The sequence below is a fragment of the Leptodactylus fuscus genome, chromosome 3 (genome assembly GCF_031893055.1).
Source record: "Leptodactylus fuscus isolate aLepFus1 chromosome 3, aLepFus1.hap2, whole genome shotgun sequence".
NCBI classification, from domain to species: Eukaryota; Metazoa; Chordata; class Amphibia; order Anura; family Leptodactylidae; genus Leptodactylus; species Leptodactylus fuscus.
In genome coordinates, this window is record NC_134267.1 from 119,307,100 (window position 1) to 119,327,583 (window position 20,484).

At 42.7% G+C, this 20,484-nt stretch overlaps 1 protein-coding gene across 1 annotated transcript in view; it reads left to right on the plus strand.

Annotated features, from left to right (window-relative positions):
* MDN1 (midasin AAA ATPase 1) overlaps positions 1-20,484 on the plus strand; it is a 146,965-nt gene that overhangs the window by 78,123 nt on the left and 48,358 nt on the right. The window contains exons 51-61 of the mRNA XM_075268181.1: positions 1,055-1,187; positions 2,572-2,678; positions 4,821-4,954; positions 7,001-7,161; positions 7,387-7,510; positions 9,160-9,370; positions 11,933-12,161; positions 12,913-13,021; positions 13,446-13,616; positions 14,949-15,166; positions 18,432-18,819. Coding sequence (XP_075124282.1) covers positions 1,055-1,187; positions 2,572-2,678; positions 4,821-4,954; positions 7,001-7,161; positions 7,387-7,510; positions 9,160-9,370; positions 11,933-12,161; positions 12,913-13,021; positions 13,446-13,616; positions 14,949-15,166; positions 18,432-18,819 — 1,985 coding nt within the window. The remainder of the gene's footprint in view (positions 1-1,054; positions 1,188-2,571; positions 2,679-4,820; positions 4,955-7,000; positions 7,162-7,386; positions 7,511-9,159; positions 9,371-11,932; positions 12,162-12,912; positions 13,022-13,445; positions 13,617-14,948; positions 15,167-18,431; positions 18,820-20,484) is intronic.

Below are 20,484 nucleotides of genomic sequence, written 5' to 3' on the forward strand. Positions count from 1 at the left end.
TCCTCGGATTCAAGTTCCAATAATAATAGCGCAGATCCTATCCTGAACCATGATAATGGTACTGAACTCCCTTCTCCCCACCTAACATAGAGTTGAATGGCGCATTGAAAGCACTTGGATGTCATCTGTGTGAGGTCAGAGTGCCTTCTATTCAGAAATGCAAAATGTTCATGAGGCCTCCTCTCTAGTGTCATTGGCAGGGCACAGTGTTGTACTTCATCACTGACCTTCCCTTGCTTATTCTTAAAGGGATTCTACCATTAGAAAACTTTTTTCTGTGGCTAACACGTCGGAATAGCCTTTAGAAAGGCTATTCGTCTCCTACCTTTAGATGGGATCTCCGCCACGCCGTTCCTTAGTAATACCGTTTTTTACCGGTATGTAAATTAGTTCTCTGGCAGCAATGGGGGCGGGCCCCAGCGCTGAAAATGCAATGAGGGCGTCCCCACCACTGCCCGAGAACAGGATCCTGCGCCGCCTCTGTCTTCTGCTGGATCCTCCCCTTCTTTCTTCAGCAGCGTCTCTCTGTCGGCTCTTACACTAGTAGAGCCGACTGCGCATGCGCGGCCTAGTTCCGAGGCCGCAATTGCGAGCATACGCAGTCGGCTCTACTTTTAGGAGGCCCCTCCCTCTCCTAATATGCCATGCAGTTTTCTCTTCCCTTCCTACCTCCTAAGTCTGTTAGTGATGATCACTATCACTGGGGGAACATAGACCCCGTCTTTTTTTTTTTTTTTTTTTTTTTTCCTTCTCGACTGTTGTCCGTGGTTCTCTTCCTGGGCTCAAGACATATTGGTGCTTGTTGTCTTACTCCTACAAAACTGATTAAATCCCTGTCTGTGGAGAGTTCATAGCCAACACTTTTTTCCCCTCCACGGTCAGCCTCCTAGTGGCTGGGCCTATACTCATGGTTCTGTCTCCCCCAAATGAATACAAAGTGATTTGACGGTAACTACAAAAATCCAATTTTTTACTTGAACCTCGGTCCAAGTGGTGGGATGAACAAGTGTATGTAGAATATTTTAGTTATTCATTTATTTTTTTTATAATGTAGGTGAAAATTGTGTTCCACTCGATCCTCGCTGGAATATGCAATTGTTGGACATCATGAGACATTCCCTCACACTTGATACAGGCATGGAACCAGATGCAGAAATATTTAGCCAGTTGGATAGTGTAATAAATCGGTAAGGTTTTGTATGTGCCACATATGAATGTCAAGAACCTTAAATTTAAATTTATTACTAATATTTTTGGTTCTGCTAATTATGGGCCTATATTACATTTGTTTGACAAATCTACATACAGTATTTTTCGGACTATAAGACGCACTGGACTATAAGACGCACCTAGGTTTTAGAGGAGGAAAATAGGGAAAAAAAATTTTGAAGCAAAAACTGGTAAAATATTTAATATATGGGAGTTGTAGTTTTGCAACAGCTGCAAGGCCACATTGACAGGTGACTCTGCAGCTGTGCGGGGATTCATAGAGTGTTTTTTTTTTGCGGGGCCAGAAGTACTTTTTAGTTATACCATTTTGGGGAATATCTATTGCTTAGATCACCTTTTATTGAAAAAAAAAACCCGGTGGTTTATGATATATGATTTTCTACTTTTATATATATATATATTCTAGGGACAGGAGGTGATTTATAACTTTTATTTATTTCATATTTTTATTATATATTTTTAAAGCTTTTTTTTTTTTTTTTTTTTTTTACTATTTTATCCCCCCCCCCCCCCCCCGGGGCTTGAACCTGCGGTCACTTGATTGCAAGTCCCATAGACGGCAATACAACTGTATTGCCGTCTATGGGACATTCTGTCTATTAGTATTACGGCGGCTGGTCATAGACCCAGCCGCAATACTAATATATAGCAGTGACAGGCCTGGGAGCCTCATTAGGCTCCCGGCTGTCACCCGAACAGGTCGGCTCCTGCGATATCGCCGCGCAGGAGCCGGCCTGCAACTTTACAGGTACGGGGCCGGTGGGGACCGGCCCCGGGGGAGAAGAGGCCGCTGATACAGACTGCAGACCCGGCATCCGCTATACTAGAGAGGCGGATGCCGGGGAGGGATAGACGCCGGGGCCTGAGACATCGCTGCGCTCCTCTGCCCTGCATGAAGCCAGCGGCGGGGGGGACGGAGGAGCGGAATAGCATCACTCCTCCCGCTGCTGGCTTCATGCAGGGCAGAGGAGCGCAGCGATGTCTCAGGCCCCGGCACCTGTAATGGCGTCTGTCACTTGCCGGCTTCCGCCTCTCTATTACAGCGGATGCCAGGCGCCACATTCGGCCTATAAGACGCACCCTTCTTTTCCCCCCAAATTTGGGGGGAAAAAAGTGCGTCTTATAGTCCGAAAAATACGGTACATTGTTACGTAATCTGTTGCCTAACTTCAGAATGTGTACCTCTCTTCTCTTGAGCTAAAGCCAGCACTACCAAGCAAAACTAGTAATTCAAATGGAACATTTTACTTTCAGATGTTGTTGTGTGGGTGTTGTATGACAGTTTGGATTTAGGAATGAAGAAATCTATATATATATATATATTTTTTTTTTTTTTGACAGGGCAATTCTGCTTATCAACCGACAAAAGCAATCTTTTACCGAGTCACATGTGTCCAGGAAACCAAAAAGACTAAGTGCTTTGAAAATAGCTGTTGAATTTCACAAAGGTATTGTTTGTTTTATTGTCATGCTAAATAGTGATGTCTGTTGTGGCTTTCTCAACATTGGAAGCGCCAGTCAGCACTTCATACGTGTAGATGGTAAGAATGTGGAGAGTGGTATATTCCATCCGTATGCCTTCTGATGAGAGTTCTCATAGAAGATGAAGACATCCAACAGTGCATTTTATTTTTCCGATGCAATCTTCTTTACCATGCTTTAGAGGGATTCTATAATTGGGAAAATTCATTTTTAACCCCTTCCCGCCGATGGCATTTTTTGATTTTCGTTTTTGACTCTCCTCCTTCTAAACCCCATAACTTTTTTATTTCTCCGCTCCCAGAGCCATATGAGGTCTTAATTTTTGCGGGACAAATTTTTCTTCATGATGCTACCATTAATTATTCTATACAATGTACTGGGAAGCAGGAAAAAAATTCAGAATGGGGTGGATTTGAAGAAAAAATGCATTTCTGCGACTTTCTTATGGGCTTTGGTTTTACGGCGTTCACTGTGCAGCCAAAATGACCTGTCCCCTATATTCTGTGTTTCAGTACGGTTCCAGGGATACCAAATTTATATGGTTTTATTTACATTTTGACCCCTAAAAAATTTCCAAAACTGTGTTAAAAAATTTTTTTTTCTAAAAGTCGCCATATTCCGACGGCCGTAACTTTTTTATACGTAAGTAGGGCGTCTTTTTTTGCGGGGTCGGGTGTACTTTTTAGTTCTACCATTTTTGGGAAATGTTATTGCTTTGATCACTTTTTATTCAAATTTTTATCAGAATCAAAACAGTGAAAAAACGGCAGTTTGGCACTTTCGACTATTTTTCCCGCTACGGCGTTTACCAAACAGGAAAAATATTTTTATAGATTTGTAGAGCGGGCGATTTCGGACGCGGGGATACCTAACATGTATATGTTTCACAGTTTTTAACTACTTTTATATGTGTTCTAGGGAAAGGGGGGTGATTTGAACTTTTAATTCTTTTTATATTTTTTGATATTTTTTTTAACTTTTTTTTTATTTTTATTTTTTGCATTTATTAGACCCCCTAGGGGTGTTGAATCCCAGGGGGTCTGATCACTAATGCAATGCATTACAATGCTAATGCATTGCAATGCATTGCAAAAAAGCATCCTTTCTTTTGCAGGCTGCATAGACCAGCCTGCAAAAGAAAGGATTTGCAGACAAGCCTGGGAGCCTGTACAAGGCTCTCGGCTGTCATGGCAACGGGACGTCAGCCCTGGAGCATGCTCCAGGAGCCGGCGATCCCGGCCAAAATGGCGGCGCCCATGCGCCGCCGGGAAAATGGCGCCTCCGGCGCCTTTGACCGCGGCCCCGGAGGGGTTAATGCCTCCGATCGGTCCGGGGACCGATCGGAGGCATTAGAGCCAGTTGTCTACTGCTTAAAGCAGTAGACACCCGGTGGCTATGGCGGCCGCCCGGCTCCCGGGCGGTCGCCATAGTTACAGACCCGACATGCGCCGTACTATTACGGCGCATGTCGGGAAGGGGTTAAGTAAGCATATACTTGCATAGCCTTTAGAAAGGCTATTCCACACATACCTTTTGTATGTTAATCCCCCTCAGTCATTTTTGAATGAGCCCGCTTTTATTCACATGTTAAATAGCCAGCAACGAGCACCCAGAATTCTCAGTGAGCACGGTTTGCTGTGTGAGCGAGCAGGGAAGGCTAATCAAGTCATCAGCAGCCTCCCTGCTCTCACACACATAGCAGACAATGGTCACTGACCCCTCGTTCACATCTGCATTTGGTAATCCGTTTGGGGAGTTCACATGGGTACCTGCCAATCGGACTACCTAATGCATTTGCAAGCGCTGTGCAGTAAAAGCACACGGACCCCATAGACTATAATGGGGTCCGTGTGCTTGTCGCGAGATCTCCACACGGAACATGTGGACAGGAAAGTAGATTGTGAACCTAGCCTTAGAAAGGACGTCCTCATACGCCTGGTCATATAGTGTGACATGTATATGTAAGTTCATATGTCCTGTATAGATGGAGAGTAAACCTTCAAATTTCCCATGATGAGCCCAAAGAGGTTACTGCTTGCCTCAAGTGATCATTAACTCTTAGGGAAATACATTGTCTTGAAACTGTATTTCTTATTACTCTTTGATAGATCCAGCTGTCCATCAGGATCTTCCTCATCCAATAGTAGCCCAACTTGCTGCGTTTTTTGACCTCTGGGACATGCTTGTCTGTGAATACCTTGAATCTAGCTTTTCTCCATTGACAGATGAAGCAACTTGTAAGGTGGGATCTTGTTTATAAGTGTATTTTAGTATTGTAAATTTAAACATGTACTTTCATTTTTGGTTTGTTTTCATGTGCTTCTGAAAATGAAATCTTTACAATAATTCTGTTTTGGGTTTTTTTTTTTTTTGTTTTTTTTTTTATTTATTACTGTTTGGAAGCCAGGTACTGCAAATGTTAAGTTTCCTATATTAGTAAAATATGGAACTGCCCTGGCAGTATAGAGGTACCGTGTCCCACCATCAGGGGCACGGGAATCGCAGTTTTAACTGCAGAGACATCGTTTCCCATATCAATATCCTCCTGATGAGCTAGTTACCCTAGCGAAACACTGCGTAGAGGGGAAACCAGGGACCTCTAAAGCAAATGGGGAGGACCTGGTAACTTAGTATAGCAGAGAAATTGGAGACTAAATAACTCTCCTATGAGGCTGTAAGGTAGACAGTTTGACTAACACTACACAGGGAGAGATGAAACTACAGCTTGTGGCTAGGCTGCAGTGCTAGGAAGTGCTCCAGACCTTATTATTGGTATACCGTGAATGCAATGCTAAATACAGGCTCCACCATATAGAAATACCTAGCAGCATATGTGAACATCACTGTAAAACGTTGTGATGAATGGAGCTATTTAAGGTCTGGCTGGGACCTGTTGTGCCACAGCCAGCCTTGCATATGTAGTAAATAGACCACAGAGCTTTCATTCACCTGGTGGGAGATGTTGATTGCTACCTGATCAACTGGGTCTCTGCATTTGTTAGTACCCAGATATCAAGGGGTAAACTGTGTGGTTCTCAACAAACTATCTGAGAGCTACATATGGGAAAAAGTTATTTTGTAGATGACTGTATAGGGAAGGCAATACAAATACTAATTGTTGCCTGATAATAGTGAAGTCATACTGCAATTGTGTTATCATTTTATTTAGGCCAATTTTAAACAAATATTAGTAAAAGTTATGTTTTAGTATTTACTCCTACAGTGATCTGGAGTTGATTCCAGGTGTAGCAATTTCATTTGTAAGTTGTTGGTATGAAACCACAACATGTGGACAAAGGAGCTCTCAATTGAACTCAGACCATCATTAGACTGAAAAATCAATAAATCCATCAGAGAGAGCAGAAATATTAAAAGGTATGTTCACATGGAGTTTTTTGCGGGTGGACTTTGACGTGGAATCTGCCTGAAAATTCGCCTGCAAAAACACCTCCCTTTCATTTCAATGAGAGCAGTTTTTTTCCGCTAGCAGAAATAAATGCAACATGCCCTATTTTCACACGGATTCTGTGGCTGTCTGGATCCACTGTGCCCCTGGGCTTGTTCTGGCAGAAGTCCTCGGACCCGTTACCCCACAGTTGATGTATCTGAATGATGTCCCAGGTCCTTTCCTTAGGCCGCTGAAACTACCGATTGTTCTCAGTGGTCATGTGCGGCAAGGACTTCAGTTGGATTGTTCAAAATATTTCAGGACCTAACTATTTATGTTGAAGCTAACCCTCTTTCTAGGCTGTGCGTTTGGCAGTAAATGTACGTCCCCAGCATGCACTAGACTTTTGATGGCCCCATGCACACCTTCGCCATGCCCCTTTTTGGGAAAGTGGCGAAGGGGGTGTGGGTTTTAAAACATCAGTGTTTTGCGTTAAAAATGGCGACTATTTATGCCTTGTACACCTGACATCTGGTGTACAAGGCATAATAAATATGAGCCTCTATTTTAAATCTTATTCCTACATGTCACTTTCCATTGATTTGAAGAAAGGGTTTGTTATATTCATCCTGAAGAAATAACTTATTTCTCATATTCTAGAATAATTGTGATGATAAAGATTATTAAGAGATTACCTACCAATTTTATACTCAACTACTTAGCATCAGGGCACTGTTATGATGACTGTATACGGATGGAAACCATTTAGGTTACATGGGTCAGAAAAAATTAACTATGACCATATATAATTTTATTTTGCTTTTTTTTTTTTTTTTGTGTAGATTCACAATGGTATATTACTGTTGCTAGGTTTTACAGTTGCTGATTCCTATTTTTCAGGTTTTCTCCTGCCTCAGGTGGCGTGATAGATTCAGGCTGGTGTCTGAAAATGTTGGCTTAGAGGATAATGATCTAGCCTTGCTAACACTTCATTGGAACTGGGTTGCGAAGCATTCAGTGAAACAGTTTTCGGAATTCTTCCTTGGAAATGAGGTTAACAGGTTGGTGTTACCTGAGCAATGTCTTTAAAGGTCTTGCACTTCAGATTTGTGCTTTGTATAATTCCTTGCTTATCATAAACTATGAAGTCTTGTAGAAGCTATATAATCTAAGTATGTTATCAGTACATATACCAACTTAAAAATCGTTCATACAGCTATTTTGGGTTCCTCTCATGCTCTCAAGTCAGCTGTACAACATAATGTGAATTCACTTGTCTGTTCTAGGCTTTCTCAAGAAGTCCAGTCTATATCTTTGAATATTCAGGAGTGCTTGTCTGCAACCTCTTCTCAGTCACCTGCTAGCATAAAATTGCTGCAGAAAGTTCTTGGTAGACCGCTACCATTCAAGGTATTTAACTTCTGTCCATAGCACTATTACCTTTTGCTTTATTTATGGCCACTCTGAGCTGCCTGGATATAAGTAGTCTCCATAAAGTCAATAAAATGCATATCTGACTTTAGCTTTCTAATAAAGCATTTTTAAGCATACTGTAAATATATCATGAACTACAACAGTATCTTCTAGTTAGCCACTTTTGTAAGTTATTGCATTTTGGTATGTAATACCCATTGACTGTAGATACCCCCCTTGAACTGTAGAGCAGGTTATAGGATAATTCAGCTCCTGTGAAGATAGTGGAGCGGAAGGTCTATATCAAGGTTAATAAACTTTTTGTGGCTACATTTTTTTTGAACTTTATTTAAAAGGATTCTAGCACTTCTTCATCCATCCATATGTAGCCATTGCCAAAACAATGACAGATGCGCCTATGCATGTGGAATGTCAATCCTATAATTTATTCCATCCCCCTTCCCAACTTTCAGCAACAGCACAATTCAGGGTAGGGGATTGCAAGTGCTGGCTCCTTCAAAATGGTATCCTGCAATGCCAAGTATTTTGGGTCCTTGTACTATGATATCCCTGTGTCAGAGTGCAAAAATACAGCCAATAGCAGAGACTCCTTTCTTTGATTTGGCCATAGAATTTAGCACCAAAACAAGGGCTTAATCATAGTGTTTCCACAACTGCTAATAGCACCAGGTACAATAATCCTTGTCACAGTACAGGAATTTTAAGAACATCGCTGGGGCAGGGCTTACCAAAAAAAAAAAAAAGGTTGAGCAACACCTCTATTGTCAGTTGTAGCCTTCTATGGTTGTTTCGTTCATCCATTTGAATTCTGGTTCCAAAGATAATGGTAAAACTACATGCCTTGACTTGGTCATTAGACCATTTGGATTTAGCACTATAGTGATGGCTACATCTGCACTTTCAAGCATGGGTTATACTATTGCATTGATTCTTTGGCTGTTTTGCACCTAAAACCCTCTTGGGTATCTCCACATACATAGAATTTTCATCTTTCAATTTATTTGAGAAATCTTTTCCTGTAGCAAGCATTAGCATCACTATAGTTTTTGGATTGTTACTGTTACACTATGTCCCTATGGCGTATAAGTCAAGGCTTTGGAGTTGGTAGGCCAAACCTCCAACTCCTCTTATTCTACAGAGTCCAACTGTGACTCAGACTTCTTCATAAATGGCTTACTGGTATTGACAATCAGAATTCTCTTATTCATTAAAAACTAGTGAGAAAGTACATAAGTAACAAACTAGGCATCTAATTTTTTTTTTTATTATATATTTTTTTAATATTTTATATTCGGATTGGTATCTGTGTCATCCATGGTTTTTACTGATATTGAATATAAATTGATAGGGCCGCAAGTACGGACAGGTATTGGACCTGCTCCATGTATTGTGGCTCTTCAATTCAGCCTGGACACACAGCTGCAAAATCTATGGCTGTGTTTAAGGGTCCATTGAAATGTATAGGTCTGTGCTTCTATCCGCAATTGCAGATAAAATGTACAGTCATGTGCATGAAGCCTAAGTTTATAGTGTCAATAATTGCTCCTAACTCTGACTCCAATGCCTCGGTGTAAGTGAATTCTACCTTGGTTTTAATCTTGAACATTTTATTTCACAATACACAGGAGGACTGTGTAGTACAATGTGTGCAGACGTTAAAAGCACTCTGTGCACCACTTAATGTAACAGACCTGAGGCCTGTTAAACAAGACAGCACATGGCAGCTAGAAATCAACAAGATGAAAACTGCTTGCTCAGCTTTGGAAATAAAGCACAACCTTTTGCAAGCCTGGGCCTCTGTTCTTCAAGCAAATAATCAAGAAGAAATTAATGCTGGTAAATTTGAGTTTATTATTATTATTTTTTACTTTATATATTTTTTTGCTATCAAAAGTCGTTTAACTATCATTTTCATTGAAATGTATAGCAAATGTATAAAAACTGAATTAATTTAACAGGTTAGAAGCCATTCCATATATTAACAAATATTTTACATTTATGGTTATGATTTTTTAGGGACATGTACAGTATAATTCCTTACATGTCTTATCTGGTCCCAATTTTCTTATCTGGCCTAAATAGCAGTTCCAGGTGTTTCCAACCAGTACATACAGATTTCTCAAAATTTTACAAGGGTATTTGCTACTGTTGTGGTAGAATTTAATTAAGATCCTCAAAGTAGGGATTTTGCCCTATTGTCTGTGAGTTTTAAATTCTTAAGTTTCCTTCTGGGGGGTGGAAAGGAAATAAATACCAGAGGTCTGGACAAGAAAACACACAGGAATTGTATGAAATGACTTCATAGCAATCATTTCTTTTATCAGGACTTGCAATTAATCTATTGTTCCATCCAATGAGAATGGTGCTTTTAACCCCTTCCCAACATCCGCCATAATAGTACAGCCGATCCTGAGTCTATAAAGATGATGGCCGCCATAGCTAATGGGTCTCTGGTATAATGTAGTCCACTCTTTTCACAGACATTGCAGGACAGGATTGGCCTGCTTCTTAAAAAGAAGAATGGCTCTGACTAAGACCTGGAGCCTCAGCTAGCTCCATCCAGTGTGCTGCTACTCTGTACCGGTCTCCCTGGAGGGCATCTCTTTGCTATCTTTTGCTTATGCTCTACCCATGGCAGATTCCTCTTCCCTCATGGATCCCTCGGACTGAGGGTGCTTTTCTCCCTTCGTAGCACCCAGGCTCCTTACTGCAGCCTTCCCTTGCTACTCCTTGTGTCAGCAAAGGCCAAACTGCTTCAGAAGGGCCTTTCCACTGGAGACCGCACTCCTCACCCTTCGGCTCTGTTTGCAGTGAACATTCTAGGAGTAGACTATTGGCCAGTAGCCTATCTGAACCGAGAAATGCTCAACCCGAGCAAGTGGTCACTTCTACAGCAGTTTTTTTTCTACCATTATGCTCCCGGTGGAACACACAGGATATCTACTACTTCGCCTCCTTCTTTAACTTCGAGCTCCCTCTCTCATGGCCATGTCCCAGGATACTCAGACCTTCACTGCAATCGTGCTCATGCTCCCCTAGGCGGTCTTCACTTCGTCCCTGTGAGATCTGTTACACAAGTCTCAGGTCTGTGTGTAATGGTGCTAAGTTTAGGCTGCTATCTGCCGTCTTATTTTCTCTTCCCAGGATTTTGGCTACCTCCAATCAGGCCTAGCTCAGAGGCTTTTTACTTTTCCTTCTCTTATAAAGGCAGTTTTCCTGCCTTCTCCATCACTTCATCACTTTTCTGAAATCCTTTTGTGGTGTGTTTTTTTTGTTTTGTTTTTTCCCCATCTTCAGGTGAAAATCTTGCTGGATAGAGCAGCACACTGTTTTCCACCCTGATGATCTCCACTTACTCAGTGGGTCCTTATTCTTGTCCTTGGGGAACTCTAGGTTCCCCCTTTGTGCTTTTGTGTGAGACCTCTCTCTTCCCACTGAACTGGCAGCTTGCCTTCCTGGTGGCCATATCTTCTTTCCACAGGAATTTCCCAAGGGCAAGGTCGCCCTTCGTCCACCATCTTTTCTTTTTTATCCTTTCCACTTAATTGGGACGTTGTTTTACTTTCCCTTTGTCTAGACCCAAAGCATCTGTGGGCATGCTCACTTCACTGCCCGGATTTCGTCCAGACCCCTTCTGTCATTTTGATGCCTTGTATGCTCTCCCTGAGGACCCTTGCTGGTGCTTGGCAGTTCCTTGGGCTTCCATCCCCTTTTGGTTTTTGGTCTATCGGGGAGGACTAGAGACTAATGGGTAGACTGCTGTCTCCCTGCTTTTTCTATTAGAACTGCCGGAGCACCCTGGGCTGTTTGGCATCAGGCTTCCGCCACCCAAGTCAGCAAGGCTGCCACCTAGGCTTCTGTTTACACTCTTACTGAATTCTTCTAGATTCATTCTGTGGCACCTGCCTTGTCCAGCTTGGGTTGTAAAGTTCTGCTTACAACCGTAAGCTTTGCTGTATAATCCCACCCTCTGTGACTGCTTTAGAACATCCTATAGTGCCATGTCTCCCAATAAAATAAGCAAGAAAAATCAGTGTGGGGTCTCAGATTGAATCAGAAAATCCCCAACACTTACTAGTGCCAAATATATAACTCCACTTCACTCCCTCATTAGTCAAGTGTGAAATATCCGTGCTACCCAGAGAAGACCTTTCAACCATACCTCGTTTATATTTAGTCTTTTAAGATTGCAGATTTTCTTGCACTACTGAAGGAACTAATACTTTCAGAATGATTGAATGCTAAAATAAAACTTTAATACTATTGTTAATAATTTTCCATATTATGACTTTTTTTTTTTCTTAAATGACTGAAAGAAACCCCTCATTCTTTCAGTACAATTCAAATAGTGAACTTTGCAGATAATCTGTTTTGGGGGGTTTTTTGTCTTAATTTTAGCTCATCTAATGGAGTCATTGGAACTACTGAGATCACAGATGAAGAAAGGAGGTATTCTGTTTGGACCTGGAGACAGGAGTCAAGAAGAATGTGTAGGTGAACCACCAAACCAAGAACGTTTGGCAAAGCTTTCAAGTCGAATTCAAATGTGGCCTGGAATGGAATACTTCATGCTCTTGTGGCAGTACAAAATGATTACTGACCTGCTTTCCCATTCTTACTATGTTAGGTGAGTTTTTTGATTCAGGGTGTTTTCCAGGCAAAATATTTTTATTTTTTTTAAAAAGGTTTCACCCATGTACCTTTAAGGGAGCCTTCACACGGAGTAAACGCGTGTGTATTTTTGCAAAATACACATGTAAAAATACACGTGTAAAAATAAGACTCCCATTGATTTCGATGACATTATACAGGCGTATTTTTGCACGTGTAAAAAATATCATTGGAGTCAATGGGAGACTTACTTTTACACTTGTATTTTTCAAAAATACACGCGCATTTACTCCGTGTGAAGGCTCCCTTAGCAGTGTTTTGAGTGATTTCTTGGTGTCTCAGGGAGCTCCTAGTATGTTTTGCATTTGTATATATGGTTCAGCTTTCTGCTATGTAACTTCCACACAACCTCCCTCTCACCTTACTTCACCCCACCCCATCCCCGTGATATGGTGACTGGGATGATTTCCCTTGGTAAATGGGTATTAGACTGGCACCAGGCAGATATGATTGCTACAAGATGGTCTTATGGTGTGACTTCCAGAGACTAAATACTCATATCATTTGCACCGTGGGGAAGGGGGGGGGCACACTGGGTATTTTGGTGGGTTATTTGGGTTTCTTGATGAGGTCAGAGGTTTGTTTTATACTAGCCTTTGTCTATTTGTATTCTATAAAATGTTCAATAAAAACTTAACCGATTAAGAAACTATACATACACCTATTTAATATGTGAGTGGCTGACTACAATTTGATCTAATTTACAGAAAGAACATACAGTCAGACTTAAACCAGTTGGTTGTTTTTTGCCTGGAGCATACACCTGTACCTGTAGAGAAGCTTCGAGCCTTCTGCTTCCTTAGCCGGCAGTCTGAGGTATTGGTTTATTCAGTTCATGAAAAATGCGTTATTAAGATGGTAAATATGTTCATAGATGTTGTACAGGGGCACAGAGCATTATGACTTATGCTTCTGGTTGATAGTATGTCACTGCATATTATTACTATATTCTGCCCTGGAGGCAATTATTTGCTATACCCACAAAACTAAAAAAAAATACCCCACAAAATTGTGCAGTAATTTTCAGCAGAAGCTACACTAATTCCCCGGTTAAAATATGGGCATGTTACATGCTGATTTAGTTGATTTAATTTACCCCTTGTACCCATTTAAAACAACCCTTTCACTTGCATTATCCTTCACTTACCTGCTGTGGAAATCTAATTCAGACTGTGGCTTTCTTAATTACAATAGGAAAACCATTTTTACACTTATTTTATTCTTTTGATTTTCATTACAGATTAACTCTGGTGACGTTGCATTGTTGTGGTCAGAGTTGATCAGCAGCGTATTGTCATGTTTCTGGAATAGTACTATAACCACTGACCCAGATTATTGGTCATCCTGGAGATCGCATAACTCCCAAGCGGATGCAGACATTCCCAATGTGCTCATGGAACTTTCTATGAAGGTTTGTAAGAAATGCACCACCCAATACCTCTACATGATCATGTACAATTAGACTAAGGTTATTAAATAATTTACAAATAAATGTAACTTACCCATTTTCATCCAAATTTAATTTTCTGGTATGTACCGTATTTTTCGGACTATAAGACGCACTTTTTTTCCCCAAAATTTTTGGGGAAAAGAAGGGTGCGTCTTATAGTCTGAAGGTGGCACCTGGCATCCGCTGTAATAGAGGCGGAAGCCGGCAAGGGATAGACGCCATTACAGGTGCCGGGGCCTGAGACATCGCTGCGCTCCTCTGCCTGCATGAAGCCAGCAGCGGCAGGGGCTCCTCCGTGCCCCTGCCGCTGGCTTCATGCAGGGCAGGGCAGCGATGTCTCAGGCCCCGGCGTCTATCCCGTGCCGGCATCCGCCTCTCTAGTACAGCGGATGCCGGGTCAGTATCAGCGGCCCCTTCTCCCCCCCGTACCTGTAAAGTTGCAGGCCGGCTCCTGCGCGGCGATATCGCAGGAGCCGACCTGTTCGGGTGACAGCCGGGAGCCTAATGAGGCTCCCCGGCCTGTCACGGCTGTATTAGTATTGCGGCTGGTCTCTATGACCAGCCGTAATACTAATAGACAGAATGTCCCATAGACGGCAATACAGTTGTATTGCCGTCTATGGGACTTGCGATCAAGTGACCGCAGGTTCAAGCCCCCGGGGGGGAATAAAATAGTAAAAAAAAAAAAAAGCTTTAAAAATATGAAATAAATAAAAGTTCTAAATCACCTCCTGTTTTTTTTTTCAATACAAAGTGATCTAAGCAATAGATATCCCCCAAAATGGTATAACTAAAAAGTACAGCTGGCCCCGCAAAAAAAACGCTCTATGCATCCCCGTACAGCTGCAGGGTCACCTGTCAATGTGGCCTTGCAGCTGTTGCAAAACTACAACTCCCATATATTAAATATTTTACCAGTTTTTGCTTCAAAATTTTTTTTCCCTATTTTCCTCCTCTAAAACCTAGGTGCGTCTTATAGTCCGAAAAATACGGTAGATTGCATTTGCTTACCACAAAAGAATATGAGACATATTTGCTTTTAGGTGAACCATGCCTTCATGTAGGGCCTGGCAATTTATCACCTAAATCAAAATCATGAACATTTTATCTAAATTACAATTGACCTTCCTATTTTTACCCGCCATGCCACTGAATTTTGGTTTTGGTTATTCATGTATCGGCAATCCAGAATGTATAGCATATAGTTAGTGACATATCCTTTAACCAGTGGTAGCGTGAGGCAGGCTTTTGGTTATTTTGTGATTTTGACTGAAGGTTAACGCTCTCTTTCAGGGTCCTGGTATTTTAAACCGTGCTGTGTTGTCAAAATGCTTCTTTGAAGTTCTGACTGACAGCAGAAGCAAAGCATCATCAGGGGATATGAATGGTCTTCCAGCCCTCCTGTCTTCACGTGTGAGCCTTGGAGAGGGGGTTGAGAGACTTCAGCAACTGCATGAAATTAGTTCCACTCTTTGGACTAATATGGCAGTCTCTTCTTTGGCAAACTTTAGGTATGGCTCCTCAATTTCTTTTAAAATAATTTTATACCAACGTCTATATGCTTCAATAGTTTCTAAAAATAACTTTTTTGCTTAAATATTTAACCTCTTATGCACATGTCATAAAGAATTTGTCCAGGCTAACATGTAATTTATTAATTAGAGCAGTGGAGGTGAAAAATAATTATATTCACCTGTCCCTGGTGCTCCAGGGTCTCTCAGCACAGTTTGGTCCTATCGCACGTGACCTCTGAAGCCAATCAATGGCTTCAGCCGAAGGGGCATAGGTCGTCACAGCTGGCGAGGGAGTCCACTGTTTGTTTTTTATTTTTTCACCCTCCTGACCCAATTTATTTGTTTATTTAGAAAGCCTGGTCAACTTCTTTAAAGAGGACCTTTCACCATATCTGGGCACATGCAGTGTTATATACTGCCAGAAAGCTGACAGTGCGCTGAATTCAGCGCACTGTCGGCTTTCCCGATCCGTGCCCGGTGTAAAGCGCTATCGGTCCCGGTAGCGTAGCGCTTTACAGTCAGAAGGGCGTTTCTGACCATTAGCCAGAGACGTCCTTCTGCCTCGCGGCGCCAATCGCGCTGTGCTGTGGAGCCGGGAGGAACGCCCCCTCCCGCTCCTGATAATGCTCGTCTATGGACGAGCTGTGTGAGCAGAGGGAGGGGGCGTTCCTCCCCGCTCCACAGCACAGCGCGATTGGCGCCGCGAGGCAGAAGGACGTCTCTGGCTAATGGTCAGAAACGCCCTTCTGACCATAGAAGAGCTACGGTACCGGGCCGTAAGCTCTTTACACCGGGCACAGATCGGGAAAGCCGACAGTGCACTGAATTCAGCGCACTGTCAGCTTTCTGGCAGTATATAGAACTGCCTGTGCCCGGATATGGTGAAAGGTCCTCTTTAAGGACAAAGCCCCATTTTTCAAAACGGACTTGTCACTTTAAATGACTTTTTTTTTCGTGACACGTTGTGACACAGTAGAAAGAAAGAAGCCTGGGGATTGGTAGATCGAAGTGCTGCTTTGATTTTTTTTTTCCCCACCTATACTTTCCTTTGTCTAAAGAGCAACAATATGCATTGCTGCAGAGGTGACACAGCTGCAACCTACAGTTGAGGGGCCCTAATAAAGGCTTCAGGTCTGCCGTGTGATAGGCTGTTTGTTATTGTACTGATCACATGAAACCTTCTAGTCAGTTTCTCTAATCTGTAGTTTATAGAAGTAACACATGTATGAGCAGTTCTGACCACCACATTAATGACCTGTCCTATGAAACAAATGCTTTATTTGTTTCACAACGTTGGTGCTGATAAATAAATAAAAATTGCCTTTTTAATCCTCCCTCTAAAACAGTGGTTCTCAACCTTTCTAATGCCGTGACCCCGCAATACAGTTCCTCATGTTGCCGTGACCCCAAACCAAAAAATAATTTTGTTGGCTACTTCATAACTGTAAGGGCTAGTTCACACAAGGGGCGGTATAGCGGATTTAGGCACCGAGAGCGTCACTCTCTGGTCAAAACACGCTTGCTACGACTGTCGCGGCTTCCCCCCCCGAAGTCGGCTCAAATGAATGGGCCGACCCTGGAGGTTGCTGCCGCCAGGTGGATGCCGTGGCTCACCGAGCCGCAGAATCCGCCTGAAGAAAGGGCAGCCCGCTTTCTTTTTCCGTGAGCGGCAAAAAACAAGCCTGGCGGTCTAAATAGACCGCCATTGTGAGGAGGCGGATTATGACGTGGATTTCGCCACATAATCTGCCCCCTCTGTGTGAACGAGCCTTAATTTTGCTACAGTTATGATTCAGAATGTAAATACCTGATATGCATTATGTAATCAAACATCATTTCAACATAGTAATTAATCACAAAAGCTCTCTTCCACTAAATCTGCTGAACCCCCTATCATACTCACACACACCCTGAACCCCACTATCATGCTCACACACAGCCTGAACCCCACTATCATGCTTACATACAGCCTGAACCCCCTTTCTCCCATCTTGCTGACACACAGCCTGCAGCCCACTATCATGCTCAAACACAGCCTGAACCCCACTATCATGCTCACATTCACAGCCTGAACCCCACTATCATGCTCACATTCACAGCCTGAACCCCACTATCATGCTCACATTCACAGCCTGAACCCCACTATCATGCTCATACACAGCCTGAACCCCACTATCATGCTCAAACACAGCCTGAACCCCACTATCATGCTCAAACATAGCCTGAACCCCACTATCATGCTCAAACACAGCCTGAACCCCACTATCATGCTCAAACACAGCCTGAACCCCACTATCATGCTCAAACACAGCCTGCACCCCACTATCATGCTCAAACACAGCCTGCACCCCACTATCATGCTCAAACACAGCCTGCACCCCACTATCATGCTCAAACACAGCCTGCACCCCACTATCATGCTCAAACACAGCCTGCACCCCACTATCATGCTCAAACACAGCCTGCACCCCACTATCATGCTCAAGCACAGCCTGCACCCCACTATCATGCTCAAACACAGCCTGCACCCCACTATCATGCTCAAACACAGCCTGCACCCCACTATCATGCTCAAACACAGCCTGCACCCCACTATCATGCTCAAACACAGCCTGCACCCCACTATCATGCTCAAACACAGCCTGCACCCCACTATCATGCTCAAACACAGCCTGCACCCCACTATCATGCTCAAACACAGCCTGCACCCCACTATCATGCTCAATCACAGCCAGCTTACACTTGCAGTCTCTTCTCTCCAACTTACCTTCCAGTCTCCATTCACTGCAGCTTGCTCTTCCTGTGTAACTCGGCACTGTACTGAATAGCTCCGCCCACACCAGAGTACGATCACATGGTCATGACATCATCACAGGTCCTTTAGCCCACGAGGATCTACCCTGCTGTGGACAGTAGCGCGGCTTCTCAGCGCCTAAAGCCATCAGAAATATGTATTTTCCGATGGCTTTAGGCGACCCTTGTGTTTTGGTCGTTCGACCCCCGCCGGGGTCGCGACCCACAGGTTGAGAACCGCTGCTCTAAAAAGATATCTAAGTTTGATGCACTACACTATATGTACCGAAAAGTCATATTAAAGGAAAGTATCCCACAATATCAAGCCCACATAAAGCTCTAATGGTTTAAAAAAAAAAAAAAATTCTTCCAAAATCAAATGGGGCACATTTTTAAATTTATTCTGAATTGGTAGTGAAAATGTAATGGTTTGAAAGGATTTTGATTATATTATATTATATATTTACAGAAACACAGATGCCAGACTTCAAGGACTTTTGTTATATCATTATTTTGTTGCTCTGAAGGATCTTGTACCAGAAAGTCTACAAGAGGAATTTTTACAGTATTGTGACCATCTTCCAATGAAAGACCCATCTGCCTTTCACTATATCCAGGACATCCTCGGAGACTGGTCTAATGAGGAAAGGTTACCTGGAAACATTGTTAAGCTCTGGTTGACATGCCTGCAGCAGTTTTATGCTGATGTTGATGATGCCGTTCAGGCCTCCGAAGCAGCCCATCGGGGTTCTCTGTGGATTAATTTAGGATTACTTCAGATTCACCTTTGGCTGCCTCAGACTACTTTTGACCCAGCAGTAAAAAGAAAATACAAATTGCAATATGCAGAAGAAGAGGTAAATAAGGCTAAAAATAATACTTGGCTTATAGGGAGTCTACCACTACCAAATTCTCTTGAACCACTTACATGCTGTTGTAGGAGTGGTTGGTGCCATATTGATCTTTCCATTTCTTATGTCAAAGTGCAGTATTATTGCTAAGAAAAGCAGCTTTTAATCCATGTTAAAATGAACTGTTTGCTGGAGTCAGGACAAGGTTGCACCCTTTTCACCTTTGGTTGCCACCTAACACCACCCCATAACCTAAAGATTGACAGTTCCTAATGGGCAATTACCACAAGTGAGAACAGGAGCTTCTGCAGACATGGCCACACCCTGGGTGCACCGAACAGCTTAATTGCATACAGATTAAGGCTAAGGTCTACTATGTCACTAACTGCACCTACAACAACTTAAGTTGTTTAAAGGGGCTCTATCAGCAAAATTATGCTAACAGAGCCCCACATATGCGTGAATAGCCTTTAAAATGGCTATTCAGGCACTGTAAATGTTACATTAAATCCCGGTCCCGTTTTTAAATAAAAGCATTAAAACATATATGCAAAACTTACTGAATGTGCACTATGGACGGGGATGCACGATGTGACGTCAGCCTCTTCCGTCTTCTTGTGGTGGCGCCCTCTGGTTCCGTGTCTTCTTCCGACTTCTTCTCTTCAAATCCTGCGCCTGCGTAGTAGCGCTTCCCTCCGAAGCGCTACTGCGCAGGCTCACTCGCGAACTGCCATTAAGTAAAATGGCGAGTGAGCCTGCGCAGTAGCGCTTCGGAGAGAAGGGCTACTACGCAGGCGCAGGATTTGAAGAGAAGAAACCAGGAAGACATGGAACCAGAGGGTGTTGCTCCAAGAAGACAGAAGAGGCAGGCGTGCCTGAAGCTGACGTTGCATCGTTTATCCCTGCCCATGGTGCATGATAGGTAAGTTTTGCATATATGTTTTAATGCTTTTATTTAAAAACAGGACCGGGATTTAATATAACATTTACGGTGCCTGAATAGCCTTTTTAAAGGCTATTCACGCATATGTGGGGCTCTATCAGCACGATTTTGCTGGTAGAGCCCCTTTAAAGCTGAGGTCCCACATTCTGCAAAAACTGCTATTTTTTTTTTTTTAGTTGCAGACTTTGGCGTTTTTACTTCTCCCTTATACTTCAAGCTACTTTTGACTTTTGCTCAAAAACAACAGCAAAATCTGCAACAGAAAAAGCAGCTTTTCCTCAATGTGGGGGGCATTAGCGCAAAAGTTTGTGTAGTTGGTAAGCTCCCTTTAACACACTTAACATGCATTACCCTGTAGGCTTAAGTGTGTGGTACACCAGGGATCTCCATCAATCAGGCCCCTGGTTATCCAGTGAAGGCCAAAAGTGTATATAAGTCAGTATTTCTTTTAATTTCGCAGTCCCTTTTCCTATGTGAAACTAGTCAACAACCAGCTCATGGCCCCTCAAGTTACAACGAATAAGAAAAACTTTGATAGCCATTTATTAGCTTTGGTCTAATTACACAGTCCGATGCAAACTGAATGGGGGAGGAGCAGATTCTGCTGCAATTGTTCCTCACTCATTTTGCTACATGTATGATTACAGAAAGAGTTTATGCAGCCTATAATCTGCACCTTTTATCATTCATAAAAAATTGCTATTAAAGCTCACTGGAGTGGGGCTTTA